General features: G+C 44.9%; 1 protein-coding gene across 5 annotated transcripts in view; it reads right to left on the reverse strand.

Moving 5' to 3' along the window:
* Positions 1 to 13,076, reverse strand: part of LOC119016759 (son of sevenless homolog 1-like) — a 38,488-nt gene that overhangs the window by 19,050 nt on the left and 6,362 nt on the right. For 3 of the 5 annotated variants that reach the window (XM_037092998.1, XM_037092989.1, XM_037093022.1), the window contains exons 4-12: positions 12,940 to 13,062; positions 12,723 to 12,854; positions 9,733 to 9,897; positions 9,306 to 9,515; positions 9,076 to 9,219; positions 8,888 to 8,998; positions 8,489 to 8,587; positions 7,892 to 8,019; positions 730 to 1,391 (exon numbers count right to left, since the gene is read on the reverse strand). In XM_037092998.1, the coding sequence (XP_036948893.1) occupies positions 730 to 1,391; positions 7,892 to 8,019; positions 8,489 to 8,587; positions 8,888 to 8,998; positions 9,076 to 9,219; positions 9,306 to 9,515; positions 9,733 to 9,897; positions 12,723 to 12,854; positions 12,940 to 13,062 (1,774 nt within the window). The remainder of the gene's footprint in view (positions 1 to 729; positions 1,392 to 7,891; positions 8,020 to 8,488; positions 8,588 to 8,887; positions 8,999 to 9,075; positions 9,220 to 9,305; positions 9,516 to 9,732; positions 9,898 to 12,722; positions 12,855 to 12,939; positions 13,063 to 13,076) is intronic. The other 2 variants (XM_037093004.1, XM_037093014.1) reach the window with 1 other exon arrangement.

The following is a 13,076-nucleotide window of genomic DNA, read 5'->3' on the forward strand; positions in this document are numbered from 1 at the left end:
CTACACACACACATGTCCTCACTCTACACACACACATGTCCTCACTCTACACACACACATGTCCTCACTCTACACACACACACACACACACACACATGTCCTCACTCTACACACACACACACACACACACACACACACACACACACACACACTACACAAACACACACGTCCTAACTCCACACACACACGTCGTCACTATACACAAACACACACACACTCACTATGCACATACAAACACGTCCTCAAGCACAACATCTGAAGACATCACATTTACCTGCCAACTTGGCTGTTGCAGCAGGACTCTGATTGGTTATGTGGTCTGACATTGATGCCAGAGGCTCACAATACTACCCAGAATCCTTGGCAGAGTGACCTTTGACCTTTGAGGGATCTGAACTCCATTCTTCAAAATAAGAGATTAGTGCCAAGACCTGGATCTGAAGTGGATCAAGTCTAAAGTCTGAGTCTCTGATTCAGATGATCAATTAAAGAATGTCACTGAATCCAGTCAGCTGATCTGTTGGACAGTTTGTCTTCCTGTTCGAGGACAGAACTGAACCTGTCGGTCGGTGCTGTCTTAGTAGTAATCTGACTACTTTTTTTATGATTTTATTCTAATTACTTGTTGGAGGAGATGTCCAAGTGTCAACCCCACAGACATTCCTCACACTACACAGGCATATCATGTCTCACCTGGTTGAGAAGTAACGCCTTTGTGACATTTCTTACCTGCGTACATGTGGAAGGTGAGCCTCTCGATCAGTTTCAGGACGGTCCCTGCTTTAATGATGGGGATTCCGGATTTGGACTGGACGTTCTCTTCGAACACAACGTTCTCTTCAGAGTCTGCTTCAGCAAATCGGTACAGTTCTGCTGCCGGCAGCCTCATCTGCTCCTCCTTCTCCTCCTGCAGCATGGCTGTGTCCAACATACGTTCCAGTGTGCTGCGATACTGCAGCGAGATCAGCGCAGCCATCCAGCCGTTCTTCTCCTCAGCAGACTTGGCGGCAAACACAACATTGTTCCCGTCCTTCAGGATGATCTCGAAGGCATGCCGGTACTCGCCCTCCTTGTCGTCCTTATCGTTGATCTGGACTTTGCGCATGAAAAACTTTTCTTTAAGCCGATACTCTGCAGTGGAGCCGGCACCAGGCAGCCGTGGTGGGCCGTGGTTGGACTTACAGCAGATCATCAGGCCGTCAAAGAGGAAGATGTGGCGCTCGTGTTTGGCACCCACACGAGTCAGCGTGCCCTCCATTATGAACTCGTTGCAGCACTGGCCGATGTCCTTTCCCTCCCAGCCGTCGATGTTCTTCTGGATCTCGTTCATCTTCTTGATGGCGAGGTGCTTCCCCTTCATCTGATGGCTGTAGAAACGACACGCCGACTCGCTGCACACCACAGAAGAAGAGAGAGAGCACAGGAGGAGAGGAGGACAGAGTTAATAAAGACCCTTCTGTCTGAAGTCAGGGAGGAAAAACCCATTTGACAGGAATCGGCTCTGAAATTGATTGAAGATAAAAATGTTAGTGGCTGGACCAGAATGGCCCGTTGATCTAAAGCAACAGTTCACTAGTTCTGACTAATGTCCGACTGTATGTGGACTCCTGCTGCCCTGAGTGTTGCCTGTCAGGGAACAGACGGCTCTGATGTTTTCATCATGTCATTAAATGGTTTTGATTTAAAGGCATCAGAGGCGACACAGTAAATATACAAACATTCTGGATCATAAAGTTTGGGAGTTAGTTCGTTACTAAGTCATTTACATTTTCTATGTTATTTCGTGGAAAACAACTAGTTTCATTGTAACGTTCACTGGATTTATATAAAATTATATATAACAATCCAACTGAAAGTCCCTGTGACATCTCTGCTCCATCACCATGACAACAGACTAAACTCTTTTTCTGCTGATGAAGACCATCTCAGGTTGAGAGCACTGGAAACAGCTCATCAGTGGACCTTGAGTTGAAGTTGTTTTGTCACATCTGTGAAATCTTTATATTAACATTGTAAAGATCTATGTCCTGGTTTATCTCAGCATGTTAACACGTTAAACCTTGAAGGTGAACTCTCTCTTTAACTCATAATTGGGTTGGTTCTCTACATGCTCATGTGACAAAGGAGTGATTCGGATTGGACAACATTGTCGGGGTCTTTACAAACCAGAGAGGCTGCTCCACCAGGAAGTGAGGTCACAGCAGGAAGACCTCCAACCACAGCTTGGACACACAGCTGGAATGTTGCACAAAGACACATTGACATCATCACTGTGACATCATCATCATCAGCATGACATCTTCATCATCACTGTGACATGATGATCACCATGACATCATCACATAGAGAAACTTCCTGAACAGAAACAGACTAGCAGATAGCTCTGACATCTACATGAAGCTTTATCAGCTAAACAGGAATTGATGATGATGATGATGATGATGATGATGATGATGATGATGATGTTTATTTATGAGGACAACTCTTCCTCTCTTTGTTTCCCAGGAGTCTTTGTGTAACTCTGGAAGTGTCTGATACATCAGGACATGAAAACATCTAGTGATTATAGCAGAAACATTTTGGATGTGTGTGTGTTTGTGATGTGACGACAGCATGTCTTTGATCAATCAGCGTGTGGATCAATAAAACAAAGAACTCTGTTAATTTTGAGGACAGCAGTGACAACAGAGCAGCAACACCTGTAGCTGCTGTTCAGACAGGTGGGAAGTTCCTGCTCTATGATGTCAGCGTGTGTTGTTAAATATCTCTCATGTCAGTGACGACTAGGTGAAAATGAAATCACAACTGAGGCCTGAGAACCTCATGCCTTATATGCAGCAAAAGAAATGGCGATAGAAGATCTGGTCCTTTCTGCTCCAGGAGAACCTCCCTCTCCCCGAGACAGGCCATCATTTCACCTGGTGGCTACTGAACCTACTCATCTCACAACATCCAGGCTGCTCACCAGCTTCAGGGACAGGGACAGACAGGATGTCAAAGATCAAGTATTTCACTGAAAAGACTGTCACAATCAGAAATTCACAGCTGATCACCTGTCAGTGAATTAAGTTCTGTCTGGACGTCTTCTTCATTCTTTCATGAATGTCACTATCAGAACCAACATTTTCTCCCCACCATTTCCCTTGGTGCCAAGAATGACTCAATGACTGAAGTAACTACAGAAGTCAAATAAAACTAAATCAAGTCAAACTGATCCATGTTTGAGATCAGCAACCAACATCAAACAACCGTAGCGGCTGCTGGAACTCAATTTATGCCTCATGCCCATTTAACTTGCAACCACTGAAACAAGATTGCTGATGTTTTCAAGTTGATGCATCAGTGTTTCAGAGTATGTTAGTAATGATATCTCTGGTTAGCTTAATGTTTCCCTGCTGGAAAAAACTGGCATTGACCAGCATATGTTGTGTTTTGGTGCTGGTCTATGCCGTTTTTTCCAGTGGGGATGTTATTTAGCCTCGCAAGCTAAATTATTGTCATCAGCTTTCAGTGGTTTAGCTGAATAAAAGGGAAACGAGGTTTAAAGAATCTAACAGACTACATGTGTCTGCAGGTCTGGAGTCTGTTATGATGTTGTGTTACCTTACACCTTAATGCAGGTGAGTTACCAGCAGAGTTAACAATCAGCTTCCTGTTTCCACCAGTTCGCACATGCCCAATGTAGGTGAATTGTCATGTGATATTCATTTCCAGGAGTTTTGTGGATGGAGATTATTTCCTTCTTTATTTTGTTTTTTGGGTTTTTTTTAAGGGATTGTTTTCCTTGACAGGAAATGGGTGAGAGAGGTGGAAAGACACACAGCACAGGTGTGACACGAACCTTAGGTCACTGCAGTGAGGACAAATCCTCTGTAGATGGGATGTAGGCTCTACCACCTGAGCTACTGGGGCAACCTGGACAAATCATTTCTGTTTGTCTGGACGGACAAAATGAAAACTCAAACATGTTGCAGCAGCTCAAAGATGATATGTGGTCTGGTCGGGGGTCCAAACCACATCAGGTCTTACAGAACCACATCAGATCTCACAGAACCACCTCAGGCCCTACAGAATAGTGCTGGGCAGTATGACCAAAAATGTACATCACATGCATAATCAGGTGTTCACAACATTTTCTACTGGTTGAGAGAGGAATTACTAGCCCCTGTTAGACAGAAAAGGCGGCACATTTGCTGCAAGGTAAAGGCTGCACTTTGCCGCCCTGTCTGTCTAAAAGGGCGGTTTAATATTCCTTCTTTCCCAAAAAGCCTCCACTGGGGTAGGCATAAACATGTGATGTGACGTGAAGTACGAAGTATGGCGTGAACAGTGACGTACAACATATGCATCGGAAGAAATGTGGTGACAATTGACAGATTTACTTAATTATAGACCCGTGGCCCATATTCTCACCTCCTCAGTCAAACACACGCCTTTGTTAAACCCCTGCTATTAAAGGAGGCGTGCAGCGTCTTCAAAATAAGAGCTTTACATTGCACCCCATTGGCGTATAGAACTGGGTTCCTAGCGGGGGGCTTTTAATTTGAAATTAGTGACTGTTAGTAGCTTGCTGCTAGAGGCGGATTTCATCGTTCGATGTTGAGATTTAGTTCCCGTCAGTCAGTTCGTCAGGATGACTCGTTCATGTAATTCATTCGTTCGTTCAGTCATGCTTCCGGTACAACGTCGTTCAGTTGTGAATCATGTAACGCACAGTTCTCAGCTCCTCGTTCTCAAACGATCATGCTAACGGTCAACATAACACTGTAGTTCATGGCAAATACATATCTGCAACTTCATGATTATGTGTTCTTTTAGACAACACATCAGTTAACAGCTAACAGCTAAAGCCGGCTAGCCAAGAACGAGTGACAGACTGAACGTGAACGACAGGAGAGGAATCAGTCAACAAACGAGAACGATGAACTACCAACAAAATGAAATGGATTTTGAAATGGAAACGGTTGCTTTGCTTTCCTGTTTCTCATTGGCTAAAATTTGACGACAGTGTCCTAGACTCAGCATAGGATTGGCTGGCTCTCAGTCCTCCTCACCACTCTGATAACTTAACAGTGAACAACACAGCCACACTGTTTACCCTCACCATGCCTCGCAGTCACACCATACCTGTGTAGAAGTTCAACATTGAAAAGGGTTCTGTCTGAAACAGTGTCGCGTTGTGCAGTGTAGCACTCTGAACGTTGTGTAATCAAATACACCAGTATGGGGGTATATTAAAAATCCATATCATAACTTAAATATACACTGGTATTCGGTGTGAACCGGTATACCACCCAGCACTACTACAGAACCACATCAGGTCCTATAGAACCACATCAGGTCCTACAGAACCACATCAGGTCCTACAGAACAGGAGGATAATGAAGCTGAACTGAACAACTGGAGGCTCAAGAATGTGCAGTATACACGGAAGTCATAATCATCCTCAACATTAACCTTTTATTATTTTCTTTAATCAGTTTTCAGTTTAGTGAAGTACCTGTAAAAAGTTTAACACATGTCTGTTGTGCATATTTGTCATTTTATTTCTTTATTGTAGAACATGAAGCCATGTGGTTCGTTGGTTCTGTAGAATGTTTGTCATCTAGGATCTGACAATAAATGAATGTATTTTATAAACCATAATTAGCCTTCTGGTGTGTTTTGGGTTCTGTATGGAGAATACTCTTAACACTGTAAATTCAACATTATTACAGTTAAATATATATTGTGATAATTATTGACATCGATCAATAAAAAAAAAAAACCATGTTGTGATAACACTTTTGGCCGTATCGCCCAGCCCTACAACATACTGTGCGTCTCCAGTCTGTTGAAACATTAAACTGACTGTTTTGTTCCTTTAACAGCTGAGAGCAGCAGCTCACTAATCAGTTTACAACATAAACCCCTGAGGTATGTTAACACACTGTTTCACAACACACCACCAGCCTCCACCAAACCACCAGCCTCCAACAACATATCATCAGCCTCCAACAACACATCATCAGCCTTCAACACACCACCACCAGTCACCAACAACACACCATCAACCTCCAACAACACACCACCAGTCACCAACAACACACCACCAGCCACCAACAACACACCGTCAGCCACCAACAACACACCGTCAACCTCCAACAACACACCGTCAACCTCCAACAACACACCGTCAACCTCCAACAACACACCATCAACCTCCAACAACAACACCACCAGCCCCCAAAAAAACACAGTCAGCCTCCAACAAAACACCATCAGCCTCCAACTAGTGCCAGGCGGTATGACCAAAATTGTATATCACAGTATTTTACAATAAACGGTTTCACGGCATATGACGGTATTTTTTTCCTAATCAGGTGTTCACAGCATTTTCTTCTGGTTAAGAGAGGAATTACAAGGACCCATGGCCCATATGCGCCTTGCGTTAGCTGCCTCAAGCAACAGACAGCTAACAGGAAGCAGGTCGAATTTGTCTTCAAAATAAGAGCTTTACATTGCACCCCATTGGAGTTTAGAACTGAGTTCCTAGCGGGGGGCTTTTAATTTTAAAGTAGCGACCGTTAGTAGCTTGCCACTACAACAACAAGCTGACAGCTACAGAGACCAAGGAGAGCTAGCATCTACCGGATCTCAGCGGCTTTCCAGTTGCTCATCTTGACACCCGCAGATAAAGACATGAACTGCAATGTCTATCCTAACCATCTTCTCCATAACGTAACACCTGAGCTCTACCGTTTACCCTTACCACGCCTCGCAGTTGCACCATTGAAAAGGGTCTGGTCTGAAACAGTGTCACGTGGCGCAGCTTAGCGTTCTGAACGTTGTGTAATCAAATACACCGGTGTGGTGGTACATTAAATAATTCATATCATAACGAAAATATAAATTGGTATTCGGTGTGAACCGGTATACTGCCCAGCACTACGTCCAACACACCACCATCAGCCTCCAACAACACACCATCAGCCTCTAACAACACCGTCAGCCTCCAACAACACCGTCAGCCTCCAGTCTATATGTTAAACTCTAACCTGCTGCTAAAAACACAAAGGAAGGAGAAACTGAAATCACCTACGTCCTCATATCCACATGCCAATCACCCAACCATCTGGCCCCTCCTGTTGTCTCCTTCGTCTTCTTCTTCTTTGTCTTCTTCTTCAGGTGATCAAAGTGTTCCAAACTTTACTAATCAAACACTAGCAGCAGTTTTCCTCTCTGTGTTCTTTTCTTTCTAACAAACAGAGAACAATAAGCAACAGAGCAGTACCGCCCAGATACTGACGACATTTCCCTCCAACAACACCACTCTGACCCCCCTCCACCCTCAACCCCTCCTCTGTGACCTAACCCCAAGTCTATTTATGTCCAGAGGGAAACAGGGAGGATGGGAGGAGTCCAACACACTGGACTGTGTGTGTTTGTCTCTGTGTGTGTTCAGTCTAAACTCTGGTTCATGACTCTGTATGTTTGTACATATGTCTGCTCTATTCATTCTCTAACTTTGACAGTCACATGACAATTTCTCCTCATCAACCCTTTGAAAATAATCAAAGACTCACAAAGGTTCCTTTCGGGACCTTAGAGGAAAGCCAAATATTTAGCCTAGCTTAGCATAAAGGCTGGATAAAAAGGGAAAGCGTTAGCAAAGCCTCAGTCTTATCCAACAGCAGCATTTGTATTAAAGGTGCAGCAATCAGGCTGGAGGATCTCTGAAATACCAGAGCTGGTGTGTGCAGGTGTGTGCAGGTGTGAACAGGTGTGTGCAGGTGTGAACAAGTGTGTGTAGGTGTGAACAAGTGTGTGTAGGTGTGAACAGGTGTGTGTAGGTGTGAACAAGTGTGAACAGGTGTGTGCAGGTGTGAACAGGTGTGTGTAGGTGATGTACCTGAGCCTCCTCTTTGCGAGGCTCCTGGAGCAGATTCTCTCCATACTGCTCTGCAGGTTGAGGAGGGCAGTGATGGCCTGCTTCAGACACTCTTTATCCTCCTCATCCTCACTCTTCTCCTCCAGTTGCTATGGAAACAGAGGGGGTCAACAGACTGTCATACCTGAGAGGTATGGGACATGTGGGGCACCAAACACTACACAGAACATTTTACGGCAGGACTGAATTGAAATGTTATATACCAGGACATTGACCTGCAGGTTTTACCTGAGTCAGGTCAAAGAGCCCCGGGTAGACCAGGACGAGGCCTTCAGGATACTTGCCAGACACCAGGATTGGTCCGCAGGATACTGGTCCTGTTCTCAAGGCCTGGTCCTGGCATACAGTACTTGTCTTGGTCTATAGTACGGGTGTTGGTATACTGACACTGGCTTTTCATCACACATGTACTTTTATCATTTAACTAATTCTGATCAGCTGTCCTTAACAGGATCATTCAGCTCATTTAGACTTTATAAACCGGCTCTCTGAACAGGCTCCAGACGTCAAGGTTGGCATGTGATGTTGTGGTGTGGTGACCAGGTGCTGCAGTCTCACCTTAAGGATCTCAAACAGGTGCAGACAGTGGTAAACAGGAGTGAGCAGCAGTCTGGGCAGGACGTATTGAACAGCCTCTTTAAAACCTTCACAGATGGACTGGAAACAGACAGACGGACAGAATCACAGAGCAAGCTTTACTCCTGTGCTGTCATCACCATCATGAGCTGCTGGTACCTGAGGAGTTTGTCCTCAGTGTATTCCTAATTCTGATTTCAACGTTTGATTCAGTCTCTAATCACTACAATACCCATGAGCCTCTACTGCAGCTTGTCATCGGTAAAGCCTTTACTGACCAACTTGGCTTCATCATCATCATAACACAGGTTAACAGTTAATATGGATTCTGCATATTAGCCAGCTGGAGGCAGAACCTATTGGTAAGGTGGTGAGGCTTACCTGAAGGTGGAAGGCAGCTCCTGGTTTAGACACCTGACCCAGGAAGTGTTCATGGAAACCAGAGCGCAGGATGTCCTGAGCATATGTCTCATAAGGGTCAAAGGCCAACTCCTGTCAATAAAGATAGAACCAGAGCTGATCAATCACACAACAGATAAATACTTGTACAGACACAGACAGGTACAGACCTCAGCCAGGTCCTCGAAGCAGCTCCCCACCAGAGGATGAGGACTGCCTTCATCTGTCATCTCCACCGTGTCCTCGATCAATCCCAACAGCTTCACTGTCACCTCGTGGATATCAACTATCCGACTGAAGATACTGTCCACGTCCTGACACACAGATCCATCAATCAGACCATCAATCAATCAGACAGGCAGGTGATCAATCAGACTGATAGGTGATCAATCAAACGTACGTGCTGAGAGAACAGCATGGGGCTGGAGTTGAAGGGCTCTCTGAACACCTTGATGAGCAGGTTGAGCTGTCTCAGGTACTGACGACCATCTGACATGAAGCTCCGCACCAGCTCATAGTAGCTCTGCTCCTCATTGGCTGACGGCTCCTCATCAATCAGAGGGAAGCCACTGATGTCTTCCTCATCCTGGTGGAACATGTCCATCAGCACCTGGACAGACAGGTAGGTGAGACAAATGAGACAGACAGACATATCTTTGATCTTTCACTGATGAGCTGGTCAGTCTCGTCAACTGTGTGTCTGACATGATGATTCCCAGGGGAGGGGCAGGAGGAGGAGAAAGTGAAGAGGAGGAGGAGGAAGGCAAGAGAAGGAGGAAGTGAAGAGGAGGAGAAGGACGTGTGTGTGTGTGTGTGTGTGTGTGTACCTTGTCAGCACACATGGCCACAGTGATGTCCTGCTGGGAGATCTCGAAGTGTCGAATGTTTTTGACGTAGTTTCCTGCCAGTTTCAGGATGTCTGCAGAGATGTACTCCAACACAGCAACCATGTACACTGAAACCTGGTGGTCGATCTTATAACCGAGCACCTCCTGACAACACAAGGCATGATGGGAAACAGTTTTTGTGTGTTTGTTTCTTTCACGTATAGTTCACAGTAGAGCCCAACCGATAAAGGATTTTTAAGGCCGATACTGATACAAATATTTGGTGATTTCAAAATCCGATATTCCAATATATCGGCTGATCTATATCTATATATATATATCTCTATATCTATATCTCTCTCTCTCTCATATATATATATATATATATATATATATATATATATATATATATATATATATATATATATATATATATATATATATATATATATATATCGCTGAAGAGCTATGATTGATGATAATATTTCTAGTTTGTTTATAAAAATCCTGAAACAAGGAGACAGCTGCCTCAACGAAGGCTTCTTTTATCATCTTAGCATAAAGTGGAACAAACAAAACAAAGAATAAATGCGCCTGTCAGTCCGCAAGGAGGGAATAGCACAGTCCATATAAACACACTTGCGTCTGGAGGACCATCCAACATTGCCGTGAGCCGGGGGAGACCACAGCAGAGGTGAGCAACAAAGGAGCAAGGCAGTGAATAAGGTTGTGGTGGAGGGGAATCAACGGAGCAATGGTGGACAGCCCAAACAGTATTGAGCACGTTGCTATGCTAACAGCTGATCGGCGGAGAAAGGTGAGTCCACAGAGCCAGTTGTTCAGGTGTGCAGCCTTTAGTCTAAGTTAGTAACACAGCACCAGTGCTTGTTCAGACAACTTGGCTTTCCAACAGAAAAAAAACAGATTAAGAAGCGCCGATATTCATGCCAGCGTACTCTCGCATGATAGAGTGACTCACCCGTAACGATGCTTCGGTGTCAGCCTCAGTTCGCTTTTCGGACGGAAGTCAGTGTCTTACTTTTTAGGAACAGTTTGAAAGTGCCTCTCAACATTCCCATTCTACGGAATAGCGATGGTAGTTTGACAGATGAGACAAATGCAAATTCTTTTATATCCTTTCTTTTGTTGATATCAGTGGAAGACGCTAACCAGGTCACTTAGCTTGCTTGTGTTTTGCAGTAGCTAGCACATTTTTGCATGCATGGTGACCCGTGACGCGTGACCCGACAGGAAGATCTCAGACTGGCTGTCCTGTACATCAGTCTGGCGGCATAGACTCAACCTGTTGTAGAGTGCCCTCTGGTGGACACCAACACTCATTACATGGTTGGAGGGTGTTTCGTCTGGTTTTATTTCCCTTTGTCCTTTATTTACTTTTATTTTCATTCATTTTCAAATATTAATTTATCTGCCATTATAAATACCGATAACGACAGATTGGAAAATGCCTAATATCGGCTGATAATACCGGCCCGCCGATAAATCGGTTGGGCTCTAGTTCACAGTAAATAACTGTGATCACTGTTAAGCCGATTCTCACATATCACACATAGGACCACGAACAGCAGAGGCAGCAATGCAACGCAATAAAACTCAACAGAAGAAGAAACTGAGCAGAAGAAGGTGTTTTTGTTCAGCATTTACCATTTCATATTTCAGAAGGTTCAAACATCAGACCTGAGACTGGTTCACCTGAACCACGAGAAAGTATCATCAGATGGACATTAACCTGTTACATGTTTGTCTCTGCAGGTTTCTGGTTTCATATACACTATATTGCCAAAAGTGTGCGCTCACCTGCCTTGACTCGCATATGAACTTAAGTGACATCCCATTGTTAATCCATAGTGTTTAATATGACGTTGGTCCACCCTTTGCAGCTATAACAGCTTCAACTATTCTGGGAAGGCTTTCCACAAGGTTTAGGAGAGTTTATGAGATTTTTTTAATTTCAAGATTTTTTTGGCCTTTTTATGGCTTTATTGATAGTCCAGCTGAAGAGGTGACCGGAAACAGGATGAAGGAGAGGGGGAGAGGCACACAGCAAAGGGCCCCAGGCTGGGAGCAGAACCCAGTCCACTGCAGCGAGGACAAAGCCTCTGTACATGGGACGCCTGCTCTTGGTATGCTGACACATTCAGAGTTCCTTTCACTGGAACTGAGGGGCCAAGCCCAGCTCCTAAAAAACAACCCCACACCAAAATCCCCCTCCACCAAACTTTACACTTGGCACAATGCAGTCAGACAAGTACCGTTCTCCTGGCAACCGCCAAAACCAGACTCGTCCATCAGATTGCCAGATGCAGAAACACAATTCCTCACTCCAGAGAAGGCGTCTCCACTGCTCTGCAGTCCAGTGGTGGCGTGCTTTACACCACTGCATCCAAGGAGCTGCTCGGCCATGGAAACCCATTCCATGAAGCTCTCTATGAACATGAGGCCACATGAAGTTTTGAGGTTTATAGCGGTTGACTCTGCAGAAAGTTGGCGACCTCTGTGCACTTTGTGTGTCAGCATCTGCTGACCCGCACCGTCATTTTACGTGGCCGACCACTTCGTGGCTGAGTTGCTGTCATTCCAAGTCACTTCCACTTTGTTACACTGACAGGTGACTGTGGAATATTTAGGAGCGAGGAACCTTCTCGACTGGACATGTTGCACAGGTGGCATCCTATCACAGTACCACGGTGGTCACTGAGCTCCTGAGAATGACCTATTCTTTCACAGATGTTTGTAGAAACAGTCTGCAAGCCTAGGTGCTACTTTTATACACCTGTGGCCATCAAAGTGATTGAACACCTGATTTAAATGATTTGGATGGGTGAGTGAATACTTTTGGCAATATAGTGTATCGCTGGTGGTCATGTTGAGCCAAACTTCCTGATTATTGATCCAAAACACACCTGACTACCTGCAGCAGACGTGAATGAGCCTTTAGATGATGATGATGAAGAAGAAGACAGATGTACCTTTAGCAGTGGGTGGATTTTGTCAACAGGTAGAGCCAGTGGGTTCCTCCTCTTCCTCTTCTCGATGGCGGCCTGAGCATCAGCAATCGCCCACTTATCAATTGGGTGAGGAAAACTTTTCTGAACCCGCTCCTGAATGAGAGGGAGGGGGAAGAGGGGTAAGGACAGGGACCAGACTCAAGTGGACTGACCCTGGTTTGCAAACATCTAGACTGACCCTGGTCTGCAAACATCTGGACTGACCCTGGTCTGAACACATCTGGACTGACCCTGGTCTGAACACATCTGGACTGACCCTGGTCTGAACACATCTGGATTGACTCTGGTCTGTAACAGAATTCTGTTGAACAAGTC

The sequence above is a fragment of the Acanthopagrus latus genome, chromosome 1 (genome assembly GCF_904848185.1).
Source record: "Acanthopagrus latus isolate v.2019 chromosome 1, fAcaLat1.1, whole genome shotgun sequence".
NCBI classification, from domain to species: domain Eukaryota; kingdom Metazoa; phylum Chordata; class Actinopteri; order Spariformes; family Sparidae; genus Acanthopagrus; species Acanthopagrus latus.